The 20,205-nt window shown below is 43.8% G+C and overlaps 2 protein-coding genes across 2 annotated transcripts in view; both read right to left on the bottom strand.

Moving 5' to 3' along the window:
- The window catches only part of efnb2a (ephrin-B2a), a 27,511-nt gene extending 18,850 nt beyond the window's left edge, over positions 1-8,661 (bottom strand). The window contains exon 1 of the mRNA XM_080038263.1: positions 7,767-8,661. Within this exon, the coding sequence (XP_079894389.1) occupies positions 7,767-7,879 (113 nt within the window). The 5' untranslated portion in view covers positions 7,880-8,661. The remainder of the gene's footprint in view (positions 1-7,766) is intronic.
- Positions 8,662-12,254: 3,593 nt separating this feature from the next.
- On the bottom strand, positions 12,255-19,775 carry arglu1a (arginine and glutamate rich 1a). Its single transcript, XM_080038266.1, has 4 exons — positions 19,244-19,775; positions 17,269-17,494; positions 14,698-14,781; positions 12,255-13,745 (listed from the first exon to the last, which is right to left on the bottom strand). The coding sequence occupies exons 1-4, from the start codon at positions 19,567-19,569 to the stop codon at positions 13,581-13,583; spliced, it is 801 nt and encodes a 266-aa protein (XP_079894392.1). The 5' UTR covers positions 19,570-19,775; the 3' UTR covers positions 12,255-13,580.
- Between the last annotated feature and the right edge of the window lie 430 nt (positions 19,776-20,205).

Raw genomic sequence — 20,205 nt, 5'->3', positions numbered from 1 at the left:
TGAAGTTTTATAAAAGTGCTTAGTACAAATAAGCAGGAGTGGATTATTTTTGATTTTAAAAGAGAACATTAAAATGTATGATATATTGCACATTATATTTATCATATTAACTAAAGTACTCCAATGAGTCCAATCTGAATAAGTATTATCAAGTGATATTTTGCTATCAAACCTCATATCCGTTGTAGTGTAGCATAGAGGGAAGGCTAATGGTGGCTAAATGGTTTAGTTGAATTGTTGATGTTTCTCTGTTTTATACCATGGTAAATAGCTTATCTACCAAATCATTTGAATATTTCACATACAGTATTTTCTTTCTATTTTACATAGTACACAATGAAAGGATTGGGTGTAAATCCAAATGCTGTGAGTCGCGCACCATTTGTCTTCCCACCACAATGTCTGATCACAGCAGGTGACCATGAGACAATGGAGGAGAGAAAGTGGTGGAGACACACACACATAGAACTGATCTCATTTTATATCTCCCCCTCACAACACACACACACACTCTCTCTCTCTCTCACACACTCACACACACACACACACACACACAACACACACACACACACACACACACACACACACACACACACACACACACACACACACACACACACACACACACACCAACTGTTGAAGCCATTTGGTGGGTAGGAAGGTGAGAAGAGCCACAGGTTGCCTGAACTCTCTCCCTGAAATCTCCATTTATCTGTCAAATGGCTCGGCATCAAAGGGTTCTAAGAGTACAATACTAAAGAGATTAAATGGCACAAATCAGACCGATATTTTAAACTTCCAAATAACTTAACAAAACAACCTTAACAATACTTCAATAATTAGTGCAACCTTCACTGGCTTGGCTTTTTGAAGGCTGGCTGAATGAGATATGGAGTTGTATGGAGAGATACTTTATAAGGCATATGGAAATCAAATGCCCCCCCCACCCCCCGCACACACACACACACACAGGACAAACACCGATGATTCACACACACAGGTGGGTGACACCCGGGGTGAAACTTTAAAGCAACTTGGCTGGACGACATCTGTTTTTCTCGTTTGTCCTCTAAACCCCCTGTCTTCACCCTTTACGTTTGGTGTCTCTTTTAGTGTGTGTGTGTGTGTGTGTGTGTGTGTGTGTGTGTGTGTGTGTGTGTGTGTGTGTGTGTGTGTGTGTGTGTGTGTAGGAGGAAACGTTTAGGGGCAAAAGGATCAAAAGGAAGCAACAAGCAGCAGGAGGAGGGGGGCCCACTTCCTGACACAGAGGTGAGGGGGCCGCTACATCTGTCGCCAGTCAAATAAAAACACACAACGCAACAGAAAATGTTAAATAAAGAAAAATTCCCTTGGTAAGATTTCTTGAAATACAATGGATTAGTTATAGGAAGAGCTTTTGTGTCATAGTAAGCCAGCCTTGTAATCCTCATTTTCAATTCAAAGCGTATTGAATTTACAAGTCCCTATATCTCACTGAAATGTCGCTTGCGAGGTGAGTGTGTGTTATTAACATTCAGAAGACATTTTGACTAGAAGTTAGACCAAGATACTTTGTAGGGTTTGCAGTCGAACCCACCCCCACCTATTTCTCTTTTAGTCTTTTCTATTTAAACCACTCGATTGTTGGATTTGTGTGTGTGTCTGTGTGTGACAAAACCCAGCCACGGTGACCACCCTGGTGTAATCTCCCCACCACACACACACGCACGCACGCACGCACGCACGCACACACACACACACACACACACACACACACACACACACACACACACATGTCCAAATCTCTGCTCTCGTTCTTTTCCTTTGGCCGTGATGGAGTTATGGGTGAAAAAAAAAACCCACAATGGAACGCGGGTCAGAGCTAAATATTCACGACGTCGGCTTTGGAGAGCAACTGTTTGACTGTGAATCCCTCTGTCTGATATGTGAGGATTCATTAGGGTTGTGGGGCAGACAAAGAGGCCAAGCCGGGGCACACCGAGGGTTAATCCAGCCCAGCATGCATTGCAGCAGCGCCCAGGCTTTGGCCCTGTCTGTCTGTGTGGGTCGCAGTGTGTGCCCCCCCCCCCCTGCTCTGTCCTGTCTGTGCTCCCTGCCTATGGGCCCTCTCTACCTTTCATCCAATAATCCAGGGCCTATGGGATGTGAGCCGGCCTAGACATAATTACCCTGCGCCGCACACCCCCCCCCCCCCCCCCCCCCCCGAGGGGCCCCCAATGCTTTCTTCCTTCTCTTCTCTTCTCCTCCTTCTCCGTTTCATTTCTTTCTATCGCTTCTTTCCTCTTCTTCTTTTATAACACAATCTAAACCATCGGCTCTTTTCTCTAATCATTACAAAAAAGCCCCGTCAACCTGACACAGTGTGAACTCTGTGTCTAACACGGGACCTTGAGGGGGGGGACATTAAATGTTGGGCCTGGAGGTTGGTTCTCCCTCGGAAAGTTTGGAGCGTCAGAAAATGTTTTATGCACCATGTTGTGTGCCATTCTGCATCAATTCATGGTAAAAATGTCTTGATTTCTGTAAAGGAAAAAGCCAACATCCAGACTCCCGGTGAGACAACCCGTCCATCGTTGTTTAACTGCTCATGATGGAGCACCATGGGTTAAAGGTGGAGTCAGTGATTCTAGAGAACGTGTGTTGGCAAAATCACTTTCTGTCAAAATCAATGAATATTTCTTCATGATCGGCTACCTGTCCTTAACTGTGAAAATTAATGTGGTGTTAATACACAACCTAGGCTCTGTAAACCTGCCCGTTACAGAGCCTAGGCTGCGTATTTTTTTCCTGCGAGCACACAGTGCAGACGAGTAGTGGATATCAAGAGGATATATTCATTGATTTTGAACTAAAGTGATTTCGAAAGAACAAGCGTTCTCCAGAAACCGCTGACTCCACATTTAAGGCAAAAGTTAGCAAATAGATATTCCTCCGTAGACACTTGACACAATCTAATGCAGAAACCCCTGAAGGTAGGAAAGTGAAGCGTTGAAGCATTGGGCCAAACAAGCTAGCTACTTAGATAACTACACTGTCTGCATTGCCTTGAGCCAGGATAGTATACGGTCTACTTTACGGGTGTGTCTGAAATATATAGTTACAGGGAAGAAGGACATATAATATTTCCACACCCTGAACTGTTATTTGTACCTTTGTGGAGGAAGGAGGGGGTTGTCTATCACGTTTTTTTTGAGGGGGACACATTTACCTCATTATTAAATGGTGAGTGGGGGACATATCCAGCAAAAATTAGAGGCACTGCAGAGGGACGCGGTGTGTGTGTGTGTGTGTGTGTGTGTGTGTGTGTGTGTGTGTGTGTGTGTGTGTGTGTGTGTGTGTGTGTGTGTGTGTGTGTGTGTGTGTGTGTGTGTGTGTGTGGGAGCATCGTTACAACATTGAGCACAAGGCCTCGTCAGTCATTCATGATAAACCCCCTCCTCCCCCCCCCTCCTCCTCCCCTAACCCCCTGTCCTGCATTCACAAAAGGACCCACGGAGCTGCCCCCGTCGCTGCCCGGTCACAAAGGGGGCTCTGGGGGCCTTTCCCTTTAATATCTTAATGAACTGCAGTGTGGAAGAGAAGGAGCGCTCCTTTTTACATAAACCATGTAAAGCAGGGCCTCTCTTTTGTTTCTCCCTCCCGACTACAAAATGGATTACCACGAGTAAGGACGTCGGTGTGTGTGTGTGTGTGTGTGTGTGTGTGTGTGTGTGTGTTGGAGAGATTTGGGGGGGGGGGAGGACAAGGTGGTGGGTGGGTCATTCTCTTGTTTTTTTTTATTAGGAGGTTCATGCGTAAGGGCAGTAAAGTAGTAAAGCGCCGGCAACAATGAGGTTTAATCGACACAGCCGTGGGCCCTGTGGAGGGATTTTGTAGATGCACACACACACACACACACACACACACACACACACACACTACGTACACTCACACACACACGTTTGTAGGCCTATACTTGTGAGGACATGCATTGACAAAATGCATCCCCTAGCCCCCTTTACCCTCACCACGACATATCAAAACAATTTGACTTCCCTAACCCAAATCTTTACACTATAACTCTAACCTTAACCTAATTCATACCTGAACCTTAAAAACTGAGTCCTATCCTCAGATATCTTTTAAAGGCCTGTCCCAAAGTGAGTTTAAAATGTCCTCCTCACTTTCCAAAAAAAAAATGTCCTCGCTCTTATGCTCTTCAACTCGAATGGGTCCTCACAAAAACAGTTTTACAAGTACACACGTATACACGTACACACACACACACACACACACACACACACACACACACACACACACACACACACACACACACACACACACACACACACACACACACACACACACACACAAAGGCATCAGACCGGCTGCCTTCAACATTTCTAGCGTTCATCCCTTGGCTGAATAGTCAAAGAGAGGGAGGACTGACACACAGTCAAAGAGAAGCATGCATAGAGGAGGCTGCTGGGATAACTCTAAGGGGCTGTGGAACATATTGCTGACCCGCTGAATAAAGATATTCACGCTCTCCGGACTCCTCGCGGTTTTTTCTCAGAGAGAATTACTGAAACACACCAGGCTAAAAGGGCAGGAGGGCTTTCAAGCAGCGCTGTCGTTAATTCAACTCCACACTCAAAGCAAGGGAAGTTACTCATCAGTCAGTCGTGTATAAAAAAAAACGTGAGAGAGATATTAAGCCTATATACTATATACTGCAGTCCTGAAGTAAAAGTTGATTCTAGTCAATTCTAGATGGGATAAGTCTGCACTCATTGGCTCATTCACATCTCCTCAGGTAAAGGAAAGACTGAATAAGAACAAAGGAATGTCCCTGTGAAATGTTTCCAAATACTAATAGTTTATTTCATCCAGAGAACTTGAACTATATAGGCTATACACTGGAGTTATTCTTCCTGCTCTGCTCAATAAAATAACTAATAGGCTTCTCACAAAAATTGGTGTTTGGCTAAAAGAGAAAGGTGCCTGCTGCCTGCTGTATGATATCACTCTTTGGCCTTTTACCTCTGAACTCTGAGCCAGACACACAACGCAAAGAATGCACGCACAAGCACACACATACACGCACGCGCTAATTCCGCCGGAATGCCCCTCTCTGCATTTGTGGCCACAGCCTGAAGGCCTGTACTTGCTCCGAGGGGACGCACTCTCCTTTCTTTCTTTCTTTGTTGCTTTTTTCTCTCTCCTCCTTTTTCTCAAAATCAAAAGTGACGCGCCAAGTTGAAATGACAGACTCATTTGCCAGGGCGGCAGCTCCTAAAATGGAGGAAAGTTTCTTGTTGTGGCTCTGTGCAGAAATGTATTTTTCTAAAAGCACGAAATGACTCGTTGGGGGTTCCTTAAATAGAAATAAAAAGCTTTGCTGGGAAGCTGGTTGAAGTGTTTCTATAGATAGTGTGGTATTTAAAAAAAAAATATCCTTAGAAAATTCAATTTGCCATTGTTGACAAAGTCGTCCCGTTCAAAACCATTTAGGTGTGTTTTGTCTTCACAACCTCTCCACTGCGGCCAAACGGTCATCAAATGGCTCTATATACACCACCTTAACCCATCGGACACACCACACAGAACACTGACTGGCATTAATGGCTGGACTATTGGTGTACAGAGTTTAACCAATACCGTTATTACGCTTTTAAAATGGGGTTTTTGCAGGTCATCTGTCCTAAAAATGAGCTCCATTATAAATGAGAGGTCTGGAGCCACAGATGGCCGTGGCAGTCAGGAGGCTAGAAGGCCGAGCGAGCGTGATGCATATAGAAAAGCAGAGCAGTGTGTGTGTGTGTGTGTGTGTGTGTGTGTGTGTGTGTGTGTGTGTGTGTGTGTGTGTGTGTGTGTGTGTGTGTGTGTGTGTGTGTGTGTGTGTGTCGCAGACAGCACAGAAAATCCTCCTCTCACATTATACTGATATACACTCCGCACGGCACACAAACAACAAGGCCCGGGTTACGCACGGTTTACGCAGAGCACAAGTCAATGCTCAGTTTCCAGCGGTTCTACTCCACGTAACAATAGACACCTGTTAGACCGTAGAACGCCGCCATTGTGTGTGTTTCACCGAGGTAACAGAGACAGACAGACGGAGAAAGAGAGAGGGTCTTTCTGGCTGCACCGGAGCCAAAAGCTGAATTATTGAGCGAGTTGGGAGTTTTGGCCGTGACGAAACGGCCTCAAAGAGGGGCGCCCCCCCGACGGGGCTGAGCGCAGAGGAGAAAGACACCTTTTGATTTGGCAGGGAACCGTTTAACCGCCTTTCTTGGCCCGTAAGGGACATTCAGGAGTCAAGACTCATTACAATTGTTGAATGTGATTTACAAAACTGGCAGGAAATGCATGATTGAAGTCTTCCAGGCCCCTGTGTTTATTTCCAAATTGCACTATTAAAATAAATAAAAAATATAAATACTAATCTTCTGAATTTACACATTTAAAGCAGCGTGTTGAAGACGTGGGACGGTATATTGCAAGTGTTCCCATCTCGTTTACCATAAGTTTCATAATACACCGCATTAAAATGGGGCTCGTTGGTCAGATATTGGATTTTTAATTTATTAATTTATTTTTCCACACAGTGTTGTAAACCCCTGACACAGGCCCCGGTGCAGCGTCCCACGAGCTCCATGAAGCCTGCATCGTCTCCTGGAGCACATACGCATTCATTTATCTTATTAATATTATAATTATTACAATTAATGGCCTATTTGACATCACAATCTGACCCGTGCAAACGGTCTATGACTGCGATGGAATAAACGGGCCTATGCGTTGGGATCAGTACGGTTTCCCAGGTCAGCTCTGTGTCGGACCTCTTGCATGTCACATATGAATGATAATGCGCCCTGTAGTCCAAGTTATTACAGACCGAGGAAGCGATGCGTAAAGTCACCTTCAAAATGTGCCAGTACGAGTCAAACGTGGTGCGACTATTCAGAAATATGCTAATACACAACAGTTAACAGACGAATCGCAGAAAGTAAACTGACTGAGCTGTGTCTTTCTGAGGCGTGTGAGTGTGTGTGTGTGCCTCCATAACGCACGGCCGAGCGGGCCCTATAGCCGTCCACTATAGCATGCGCGAACATATTCCCAAACGGCGACACAACAGACACAAACAGTAAATCTATCGGTTAAGCAGCCAAAGCAACGAGGACAGATTATCCTAGTTTGGAACGATGTATGTTTTGGATCTCTTGAGGCTGTGTATCCCAATAACACAGATTGTTATCGGGAATAGAAACAACCCAAACTCATCCGAAATATTGTCGGAGTAAAGCTGCGAGTGGATATTCACGAGTCGTTATAATGTTCTGTGGGGCAACTCGGCGCACAGGGAGCCGACTGACGCTGCTATTTGTTTCTGACTAAATCCTCCTCTCGGGATTCCAACATATCGGCCAAGGCAAGATGGATCGTCATGAAGGGAAAATGGCTTTGGGATAACAGGCGAGAATAAATAAAGATAGACTACAAAACATAAAAAATAGATTAAACCACTCTGCAGTGGAAGCTCTTTTGTTCCACTCAATATATGATGAAGAAGAGAGTTGTTTATTGGAAAAACTGCCAAAATGTTAACCCCTTGTATTTTTACGCATTCAGTAGCCCTATAAAACAGAGGCGGGCGAGCAAAGCCAACAATAAAATTGTCGGATTTTTTCTACGGAGAAATGGCATGGAAATGGTCTACGCACGGGGAGAGCGTATAGCATATAGCCTGATAGTGCACCAGTAAATGTGCTCATACTTACTTGGTATTTGTTGTGTTCCAGTAGATGGATTCCAGGATGAGCGCCCGGCACATGTCCAGTTCGAAGGCGATAAACAAAACTCCCAAATAATATCTCCACATCGAGTCCCCCATGGTTAACAGCAGCCCGTAACCCGCGCGCCCTCACAATCCGGTCTCACAAACGAAGCCAAATATGTCCAAGCACCAGAAACAAACCCTGGCGCTCCACACACAGAGAAAAAAGGTGCTGACCGCTGCAAAAAAACTGTTCTTAACCTTATAATATCCAAGATCCAGTGGTAGTGGCAAGGGGGATGATGTGACCACAAAGCCCCCGATCAGATGCGCTGTATTAACAGGCTAGAGCATCTCCAAGGCGAGAGACCTGCTCCCAACCTTAAACCATATAGGCGCACGGCTGTAGTTCATTGAGTGGACACAGTGCGTTGATATTCTCCCCCTTGTTGTTCAGAGCGCGCTGGTATTATATATCCCTTTTGGAGAGAGGAGAAAAACAAGTGTCCGTTGTCCACGGTTGCATGGAAATCAATACAAATATAAATCCCCTTGCGTTATTAGTCCAGCCAGTGTTCCCAACGCCGAAATCCAAGAGTGAAAAAATGGAATAGGATGGCTGGTGGCGGTTGGTGAGCAAACAAACTGTGGGTGAACGGCGAGAAAAAAGAAAAAAATGAAAAAAGGCGAACAAAAAAAAGCAATGAGGTCGGATGGGTCAAAATGAAGACGAATGAGAAAATATGAGCATGAGAGAAATCAAAGGAGCTGGAATGGAAATAGTCATATACTAGATTATGTATTATAGTCCCCCAGAGCACCGCGCGCTGAAATGCGGCTGATTCCTGCAGATCCAAAAGAAGCCGACCCACGGAGAGAGTCTGTGTGGATGGTGCCTCTGTGCGCTCCCAAAGCTAGATGGAAACTAACTGCAAGGGACCGCGACTATTTGGTGGAGCTGCTTTGGCTCAGGCCCCGCCCCCCGCCGCCTCTGATTGGTCCCTCGGCGTAGGGAAAGTCGGCAGGAGCCTGGGCTGCTGTCAATCAAAGAGGAAAGGCGACTGGTTTAGATAGTGAGGTGACTAGTACAGTTGATTCATGTTTTTATTCCAACAGGAATAAGACTTCATTTCATCTATGTGACATATGTCATAAACATGATTTTACAATATTTATTTTATAATATCCAACAGTACAAATACTGATAACAAATGTGAATTCCCCATAAAGTTGGCTATATTGCTACACCTGTTTTTAATGTGCTTGTGTACTCATTGTATTGTTAAGTGTGAGTAGGCCTACCTTGAATAAATACATTATTATACTTGTTATTATAAAGATTATTGTTATTATTATTATAACTTAAATATTGGTTATAACCCGGCTTAAATTACGTCTTAACCCATGACAGTGGGTTAATAGAACAGACCAGCCGTCATAGCCTATACATTAACTGTGTTTTGAAAAGTATTCCACCAAAACAACGCGGGCTTCTCGCTTGTTTATAGTCGCCGTGGATTGCCCTCATAATGCAAACAACAAGCAAACATTAGCTCCAGTATAGGGACTCACATACAGTGTCAGACAGTGCTGAGCCCAGTCTCCATTAAGTGCGCCGTAATGCATTTCAAGTTTTTTCGAAGGGCACGAGCGCCCACTAGCGGGCCAATTCGCTTCGACTCACAGTAGGCCTATAGAGAGAAAAGTCAGAACCAATTGAACAATGTTTGATTTTACTTCCTAATGAAAGTTAATCATGACAAAAATGAGTGTATTGATTTTTTCACAAATGCAATTTAACACTAATATAATATGAAATGGAAGTCTTTACGATTTAAAGGGGGAAACGTTCTGGTTATTTAAACTTTTTAAAAAGTCAAACTCAAGTTGCATTTTGATTTTATTTTCCTGGATTCTGCACTGTACAATACAAAATGAAACCATTATTAATTACAAATATAATTTTACGCTGTGTAGTAGGCTACTGTATAATTGCTCCCGGAACTATTTAAACATTATTTTAACAGACTTTAAAGCACCTTGAAAAGCCTAATTGTTATTGCACACATTCACACTCCCTGCAAACACTGCATTGTTTAGTCAATGGCCTCTAATTGAAGGGGCGCGCGCGCACCTACACACACACACACACACACACACACACACACACACACACACACACACACACCTGACAGCTGTAGATCACACGGCTCTCTCCTGAATGTACTTGTGAACTTCTGACACTTTCGAACGTCTTAATTCGATCAGGTCTTGTTCTTTTGAAAGGCGCGCCGCAGTGGATTGTGGGGCTGTTTGCTTTAAGCTGACGATGAGATAATTAAGGAGTTCGATCTCACTTTTCTTTTCTTCCTGAACCCTGGAATAAACACAGAGTGGCACAGGCACACACACACAAACACTGAATGTGTATTGCAGAAGCGTGAACATTAGATTAATTTAGTTCACGACAGTCAGGGGGGAGAGGGAAAAACCAACGACTGTATTATATTAACGAGACTGACATGTGCACACGAGCCTGCGGAACCTCTAAATATTCAAGTGTTTGGGTTTCTTAGCTGACTGCGGGCCACGGGGGAAAAAACCCTCTAATATTTCGAAATGGGCTTCGATTATATGTGTAATAGCTCTATATATTAGAGAAAGATTCGAATGGTTTATCTCGTGTGGACTTGTTAAATTGAGTTTCCATTTTCTTCCCCTGGTGTGTCCATCTGTAAAAATACAAAGTCTAGAAGTGTCTGAGAGGAAGCCACAATGTTTTTTTAAGTTATTTTTCTCTCTCTCTCTCTCTCTCTGTCTGGCAGAAGGCTTAACTGTGTAAACTAGGCAAACGCATTGTGCAGCCTATAGTTTATATGCCGTGTTATTTTTTCATATTGTGAAAAAGTGGATGAGAGCGCAGAGACGACAGACAGTCTATATTTAAACGTCTTCCTGTTTCTGCGCAGCTAAAAACAAAGTCACTCAACCAGTCCGCCAATAATCACTGCTGCGGAGCGTCTTTCCTGTAGATCGGTCCGAACGACAAAGGAACTGCCTAATACACACACACACACACACACACACACACACACACACACACACACACACACACACACACACACACACACACACACACACACACACACACACACACACACACACTTAACTGCGAAGCTTTGGGCTTGACACTTGCAAAGGAGTAGCCTAGGCAGTTCCTACAATTAAAAAAGATAAAGTTAATTATCCTGATGACACGACTGCTAATTTAATTCAGATAAACACAACAGCTTTAACAGCAGTCTGGGAAGCTCATTGCATTGAAAATAGGTCAAACTTAACTTTTTTAATAGCCTAGTAGGCTTAGTTATAATAGGCCTAATAGCCTAATAATAGTCCATTATTAATAATAGTATTATTACAATTATAGGCCCGACCATCTTTAACTAACAATAGGGAAATTAATTGACATTGTTGATTATTTCTCTGTAAAAGTATAGGCAAAACAAAATTCAACTTTAAAAAAAAATCAATACATAGGACTATTGCGCGTTACATTTCTCGCAAAAATTGTTTGGTGGGAATAAAGTTTTGAAAGCTATAATTTTTAGCATTTTAAACTCTACAGGAGCTGGCAGAGCAGAGTGTGTGTGGCGACGAGGACAGAGAGAGAGAGAGAGAGCGCCGCGTCCAGCAGCGCACCGGGCCGGAGCCATGCGCTGCGCTCTGTGGATCATGTCCCGCGGGACTTGAGCTTCTCTATTACGGATATGTTGCTGATGGAGTAGTGCTGTGGTGATGAAGCCTATAGTATACTCTCTGAACTACTCAATAACATGCCGCTATGCTATCACATGTTGACACACAGGGGACATCAGGCAAATGTGAGTCATGACACCAGTGCTGCTCTTTCAATCTGCGTGAATATATGAATGTGCCGACCTGAGTTTAATAATTCATCACATTAATATCTTCATCTATCACGTCTTCACTTGCACCTTTTAAATGTGGTCGACATGCAGCTACAATTGGATCCATTATTTAAGAGTCGGCGTTCATCCATTAAATCAAACTGTTTCCAAACCACCACATGAAATGTGTGTGGATTTCATAGTGGATTTGCGAAGCTCATTTGTCATTTAAGTGGAGCCCCGTTCAGCCTGCTCCACTCACACTCAGTCTGCAGTCATCTCAGTCACATCAACATTGTTTTGTTAAGTGAAGATGCCGACTTATTGGGCGCCTGCAACAAGAATTCACTTCACTCATGGATATTTGGCCCCTAACCAAACCAATGTAATGTCATTAAAATGAGCCAGGTGAGCAGGTATCTTAACTATTATTTAAAATGATTGCTGATTGAATTTAGATCCTGTCAGATAGCAATTTGACTTTCAACTTCAAATAAAGCGAGTTCAGGTGGTGTGAAGTGATTTTAGGTAAATTAATGTTTTATTGAATTAAAAGTATCACACACACATCAGTGGAGGCATTCAATGGGTTTATTAAAGTGGTCAGTCCCTTGACAATTGGGGGAAATTATACGACAAATTCTAAATCCCACAATAACAAAGTCATCTGATCTGAGGTCAGCTCTGCACTCACAACTCACACACTCCACATACATACATACACACACACACACTCCACACACACCCTCACCACGGCTGACCTCAAACCTTATCTTACCTGAACTTGTCCATCCTCTACGAAATCGACTTACCAATGTGAGGCGCCTTGCCCATGTACTACGACAAAAACACATGGACCGAACATGGACTTGATTGACCGGGTGCTATTATTATTTTTTTTATACAATTTACTGTTGTTTCCCCCCAAAAAGAGTCTGGAAAAACTAAAACTGTGTTTACCGTTAGCGTGACTTTTTGTTCTTCGATTGTGGATCAACTTCGTAACACAATCTTTACGGAGGGAGGTGTGGGGAAGGGGGGGCGACATCACAGCAAGGCTAATAACATTACATCATACAGGAAATGTTCCTCTCTCTCCTCCATTAACCCACACAGGCCCCTTATCACAGAGTAGACACATATCCTGTTGGAGGGTTTGTGGTTCAGTCATGGTCAGCTTGGGAGTCGAAAGCTGAGTTCACCTGCACTTAACAGAACTTAAAACATTGAACACGTTTTCTCTTTAGGACAACATGTCGTCTATATGTGTGTATGGTGGAAGACACAAACCTGTCAGCTGGACGGGAAGTGAACTGTGCTTTTAAAGCCGGTGCGCTGCGATTGGTTACCACTGCCCTCAGCCACTTTAGGAATGGGATTTTTTTTTATTAAATAAAGACGGGGGGGAAAAAAAACGCAGGCCGACTCCCAAGCTGCACAACGTGTTTTGCGGTTAAAGCCGAGCTAGACAAAGTCACACATACTCTTCTATATGATCAGGGACTAATAGCGTGGTGTTGTAAGTTTGCTTGCCGTTTACACCAGAGTTAAGATACACAGGGGGAGGGCCAAAGGGACATGTTATAATAAGCAATTTTTCTACATCAAAAAAGTTCCAAGTTCCCTAAAAATGAAAGTAAAACAAGAGGAAAAAAGAGCACAAACAAGAGTCATATCTGTGCAGTGGGGTGGGATGCAGACGTGGTTCCTTTTAGGGACCAAAGAGCTGCCTCCTATTCGTAGGGCCCCAGAGGAACAACATGAGCCAGTCAAGCCCCCCTCAACATGGCCGTCACTAGAGCTTCCAAAACGAAGCGAGCGTTCCACAGAGGAGGAGAGGAGGAGGAGGCTGATGGGTGGTGTATGGAGGCAGGCTGCTGGGACACAGGAAGGCAGGGCTGTCTGGTTCATTCGGTGGCCTTGAGGGAGAAGGAGAGCTTGGGTCTGGACTTGCCCTTTCCCAGGATGATTTTCTGCTCCTCCTTCTGCTGCCTCTGACGGTCCTGGTCCAGCTTCATGCGCTCCTCGTGAATCTTTCTCTGCTCCTCCACTATACGCAGCTGGTCCTCAGCCTGCAACAAAACGCGCACACACAGACACAATGCGGTGAGAAAACAATATATTCCTCAAGAGATGTGTCCACAAACTACAGGTCATTTGGTTCCAGCACCACAGTGTTTGCCTGAGATTTACTCAAGCCTTGTTCTGCAAATAATTCACTTTTAACCTCATATAGGCAAAAAAACAACAACTATTGATTTAACCCTGGCTGATGACCAAAGCCACTCAGTAGAAGTGGTCCTTGCCAAAGCGATATTAAATTAATTGGTCATGTTGTGGGTCGGTGAAAGCTTTTAGGTTTCAATCTGTGGGAGACAGATTTGAAATAAAATACATGTAATGTGATTAAATGCACATGAACCAAGTTTGGAAAGTTATGAAGGACATCGTTGAATGTGAACAGCAGTTACATTTCAAAACAATAATGTAATTTTTTCTTCTTTCAATTTATTTATTTATTAAATGTTTTCAGCTTTCCTCTCTCCTGTTCTCGCTTTGAGTTTTTTATTTTAGTCATTTTTTATGTGAAAAATATATGGTGCACCTCTCCGAGATAACAGACATAGGGTTAGGGTTAGATGAAAGCTCACCCTAGAGTATTTTTACTTTATCAAACCATGTTTCTATATTTTTGTATCAAAAATAATATTTTCACCTCTGTGCTAATTTCAGATAAGTTGAACTTTGAAAGCCCCAATAAACAAAAATGTTTTTTAAATAAATAAATATTAATAATTATTATTTGTGGGTATCAATATTATGCAAAAAATAGTGGAGGGAGAAAGAATACAACCCCGATCTTGTGTTTTTATACAAAGCTTTTCAAAAACACAGAAAACTGAAGTGTTGCGTTAAAAGAGGATGCAAGTCATTTCACATGCCAAGGCGACCAAATTGAGGGTTATAAATTTGACAGAACTGGGTGAAAAACATATTGGAAAAACAAGCAGCTTTTGGGCGTACCAGCTTGGCCTGCGCATCGGCGATCTTGCGGTTATTCTCCTCCAGGATTTTTTCCAGCTCCTCCCGCTTAGATTTTTCTTCCTCCTAGACGGGGAGACACAGTTCCATGTTAGCGGGCGGACAGGCTCCAGCACAGCATGTCCATACACACACACACACACGTCTGCCCTCTGAACATCCAGTCAACAGCAGCACACATACGCACACCACTACCTCACTGCACCACAGCCAGGTGGATTAGCATCACGCACAGGAGCACACTGTGGCATCTTATATGCAGTCAGATGATATTGGTTTAAAAATACAAAAAAGGGGAGGAAAAAAAAATCATAAAGAAACTGTTGGGGGGTCAAATGAGCCCGCTAGTTTCTCCCCTCCCTCTATTGCTAGATTAATCTAAAGCTTAGCCACACATAGGGCACTCACTGGATTATTGGTGAAATACTTTTTTACATTTATACACAAGAATATCAAAAAGGGGGAAACCCACTCATCAATAGGAGACAAGATGTAAATGACAGACAAAAACAAATCTAGAAGAAAACACAATTTCTGTTTTTTTTTTCATTAACATCATTATAAGCAAGAGAAAAAAGGATACAAATAAAGGAGGGAATAGTTTTGGCTCACCAATGCACGTATACCTACGCATTTTCCTTTGCCTGTGTACCTACACAACTGGTGAAAGCTTTGGCCGTTTAACGGTTGAATATTTACTGTCTGGTCCGGACTGTGTGGCCCCTGCAGAGACAGAGAAGCTCCTGTGCTGGGTGGGTATTGGGGGGGAGGGGGGGACTGTGCCGTGCCGTACCGTACCGTGCCCGCCGCATTCCTCTTTATAACTGATCTGTGTACTGCTTTGGCCTGCGCCTGCAGCCGTTCTGTTTTAATGTTCTCCTTGTCTTGTCCCCATTGAGACGGGTAGCAGAGGACAAAGTGTGTGTGTGTGTGTCAGTGTGGGTGTGTGTGTTCGTGGAGGAGCGACCGCGGTACACTTACAGTACAGGACACAAGTCACGGACGAGCTGAAAGGCTGCAGGCCAGCTCAGGTCAAGTGCTAGTTAGGAAGGTGGTGAGTAGTGTTTCCAAAAGTAAAAACAGCACATAATGTATTTACATATAACAAGGATAAGAAATCAGCAACCCTATAGGAGAAGCAGGTCATGAGTACAAAATACAGTACATTTGTTTTTCTAGGGAGAAAAAGCGCTGTAACTGCATGAAATAATTAATAGAAGAAAAAGATATAAATATTAAAAGATAAAAAGGTTAGACCAGAGAGAGTTAACCTCAAACAGGAAATGTAGTGGTCCATCAATATGAAGGTTGTTAAAACAAGGATCGTTAAGGGGCTGCTAAAAAAAAAAGAGGCTGTGGGTTAACAAAATGTCATTAACATTTCTACACATCAAATTGGATTTAAATTTACAGAGTAACAGAGACTCGTGATGCAGGTAAAGATTGGAGTGCTGCCTTAGTGATGTCATAGTGGGCCTTTAACAGAAGCTAGGACTGAGTGTGTGTGAGAATAGGAGAGAGCAGAGCAGTAGCATAGAGACAGAGCAGTGAGTCCGGCTAGGTAAAGGAGGTGCATTTCTCACCCTATTAGTACCGAGCCACTGGCTGCTCACTGTGCAGCTCAGGGTCACTAGGCTTTAGCTGGCCCTCTCAGCAACAATACACCGCTACTGTAGTGTACACAAACCCTAAGATTCTTAATGAAGCCTGGGGCAGGCTGATGACTGCTGGGTTCAAATGACAGAGCAAAGGAAGCAGCCAAGGGGCTTTGAGATGGCTTCTTAATAATGCCTGGTTAACAAAACACAGAAAAAGTCGTTATTTGAGCTCTGTTGGTGACTGTAAGTCCTCTTTATATAAAAACTTTCTTTATTACAGCTACCACCAGGGAGATGATTTAAAATATCAAAGTTAAAAGATCAAACCAGTCAACGGGTGGGGAACAAAATCAGTCCTGCCATTTCCTACAGCCCTGCCATGGTAAAAGTCTCACTGGAAAGTTAGGAAAGTATCAAACGGGCAATCATCACCCTCAAAACCTAAATTGCCATTTCATTTCCAGCTTTCAGAAACTCAATATCCCCCTACTTCTAATTTATCCATACACAAACTGTGGAGCCACATGAAAGTACAAAGTTCCTTTATTTTGATTGACTGGAGGGCTTGTTCCCCATTGACTAATGTGCTCTATGCTAGTTAACGCACAAAGTTCTCTAAATGACATATTTGAAATTTAGAGAAACACCGTGTGAATATCGACTAATACTTTATAGTAAATGCCAACTGGGAATTGTAACTATGGGCTAGTACTTCATTAGCCAAGAGATCAAGGCAATCAGTTATTAAAGAAACTATATCCCATACTTTGAGGCTCTGCACCTACTTTTCCTAAAGTCGACGTGTGCTGTTTTCTAGCTTACTAGTGAAGAGTAAATGAGTGTGGGGGGGGGGGGCTCAGCGGTTCCTCACATATGTGGTAGAAAGGCAGCTGGGAGGGACAGGGGGGAGTATGAAGGGGAGGGAGGGCCCTGGGTCCAAACGACCGAGCGTTACCTCTCTGGCCTTCTGTGCCTGCAGCTCGGCCTGCCGCTGCCTCTCCAGCTCCTCCAGCAGCTGGCGCTCCATGATGCGCTTGGCCTCCTCCACGCGCCGCAGCACCTCTCGCTCGATCTCGTCCTTCCTCTTCTCCAGCTCCTCCTCCACGCGCTTAGCAACCAGCTCCTCCACGCGCCGAGCCGTCTCCTCCTCGATCAGCTTCTCCTCGATCTCCGCCTGGCGACTGGGAGACAGAGGGGGGGAGGAGGGGGGGAGGTAAGAAGGCAGTAGGTTTTTTCATTGTCTAGCTTGTTAAGTGGAGCCAAAGTTTTAAAAAGCAACTGCTACTGCTGGCACAGTTTTGAGCTGCAGCCAGCGGTGCAGCAGTGAAAAGTGTCCCCCTCTCAACAGAGTACACAACACAAGAGTGCCGTTCCACATTCAAAGTTTTGTTTTCCGCTTTTCACCTGTATTGCGGTATGTGAAGAATCACACGAGAGAAAAAAACACCGGTATTCTGTATTTCGGTATACCTCCCAGCACAAATGTCTTAGCATGGCTAGCGGCTAATGGTTAGCGAACAGAAAATGTGTCCCATGTAGAGCGGTGATATGGATAACTTTACAGCTCTGTACATGTCTTACATGCTGTACGCTGGCAAAGCTTTCTACTTTCTTTGTTGTTGTTTTTCTGTTAGCATTGAATGCTATTCGCATGCACCCATTAATGATTTTTAAATAAAAAGGTCTTATTGCATAATAAAACTAAACTTCTAAATACTAAATTGAGCTTCGAATACCAACCTAATGAACACATAGAATACTTTATTTGGGCCAGCCCTAGTACACACAAAACATTATCTTAGATTTCAGCATATATTTGCTGAATAAAGTATGAATTGGGAACGTTTTCAAAAAGGGTGAATTAATGAACACTGAATACAGAGCGATGGTGAAGAAGCTGCAGGGGACAGCTCACCTGTCATCCTGTTTGCCTTTTGAAAATGCTTTTAAATTGGTCTTTTCTTCCTCACCCTGCACTCACAACAGGAAGGTATTAAGAGTTGGGAGGCGTGTTGTCACATTGCTTCTGGCACAACTGTAAACACACTTACTCCCCTCGCTGGGTTGAATTTCAGTCCGTCAGCCACGGAGAAACCAGAGAAGCATCTCCCCTCTTATCTACAAAGTGTCAGTGTCACCATATTAACATGTGTATAACTGGTAAAGTGGCCCTGTAGCTATTAAGCAGTAAAACAGTGGCACTAGGGACGCCAGGTGTGGGACAGCAGCTCAGGTGTGTGTGTGTGTGTGTGCCTCTGGCTAACAAACACACTTTCACAAAAGCAGTTTCCCAGGCTGTCCAACAGATACAATCTACCAGTAGACAATATGTGGGCTGTGATTGTTGTGTGGTAACCACTAAGTTGTTTTAAGATGCAGAGAAGTGACACAGTTGACCTTTATAAATCTTACTGTATACTATAAACGCAAAATGTTTTAACATACTATAAAAGCAATGCATACTCTTCCAAGCATTCAGTGTGTTTCTTTTGTAAGAAGTGGTGCTCCATATAAAACTGCTACGAACTATAATTTCCATACGTATGCACTGATTTATTTTTAAGGACCAATTAATTTATAGAACCACTGACATTGCCATCATGTATTTATATGCATGATGATTTGAATTAAAAATTATCTATCGGGTACCGTAAAATCCAAGTGGCCAAAAACTGAACCAAAGCTTGAGTTTGAATGACGTGAAAAGGTGAGCTGGCCCTTGCTGGCAGGGAGAACAGTCTCCCCTGTGTGTGCAGTGGGGCCTAGCTGACGTTAGCACGCTTCAGGGGCTAGATTGTTAGCATTAGCTTGCTAGCGCGAAGAGCTAACGCCGTCAACACAACTGAATGCAGCTAGCTTAGCATTAGCTTAGCATATATTGCTTCTAAACGGGCAACGTTTGTAAGCCACACATTCTCAAATGTACTCACATCTTCCTCTGTCTCTCCATCTCGGCCCTTCTCTCCTCCTCCTCCTTCCTTGCCTTCTCGTCCAGCGCGTTCCTCTTGCTCAGCGTCCGGCCGAAGATGTCGATGCGCTCCGGCGGCGAGGCAGGTCTCTCTCTGCGGGACGAGGCTGTGGCGGACCGGGAACGAGAGCGAGATTCTCTGCGACTTTTCCTCTTGGATTCTCTGGACTTGGAGCGCTTCTTGGACCGCTCCCTGTCTTTGGAATGAGACCGGCTCCGCTTCTTGCTGTGTTTGCTGCCTTTGGAGTGTTTGGTGCGGGACAAGCTGCGGCTCCGCGAGCGGCCCATGTTGACCACTTCCACTAGTCGAGCGCTTACAACAGATAGCTGTGTTATGATTGACTCTGTTCAAAATATCTGCAATTCCGTCCCACCCGATCCTCTATACACTTGTTATTTGCAACAACTGACCATGTAGACTTGCTTCCACGCTTCTATTTTGGAGAAATAAGCATTCAAAGTTGGTTGATATTTTCCCCAATGTATCGCTACAAAGAAAGATGGCGGTTTGTCGAGTTTGAAGTTTCCCAGCAGGCACTGCACCTTTCGGTCTTTTCCGGCAGTCTTCGGGATTGCCCGGTCAAGCATTCATCAGCCAACACTCACCTTTAATTGATCAAGACTCTGGATAAATTAAAGGTGAGTTTTGGCTAGATTCTAGTGAAAGGGGTTTTGTCTGCTGATACACACACACACACACACACACACACACACACACACACACACACACACACACACACACACACACACACACACACACACACACACACACACACAATTGAATTCAAAAAGTGAAACCTTGATTTATTTTAGATGCATTGCACACTATGTGAAATATTTAAGGCCCTTTTCTTTGTTTAATTGTGTTTATTACGGCTTACAGCTCAGGCAAATCAAAAATCGAGCATATCAAAATATTAGAAT

Source organism: Ammodytes marinus (assembly GCF_949987685.1).
Source record: "Ammodytes marinus genome assembly, chromosome: 12".
Taxonomy (NCBI): Eukaryota; Metazoa; Chordata; class Actinopteri; order Uranoscopiformes; family Ammodytidae; genus Ammodytes; species Ammodytes marinus.
The sequence above is the reverse complement of the archived record's forward strand: the minus strand, read 5'-3'. Positions and strand labels throughout refer to the sequence as shown.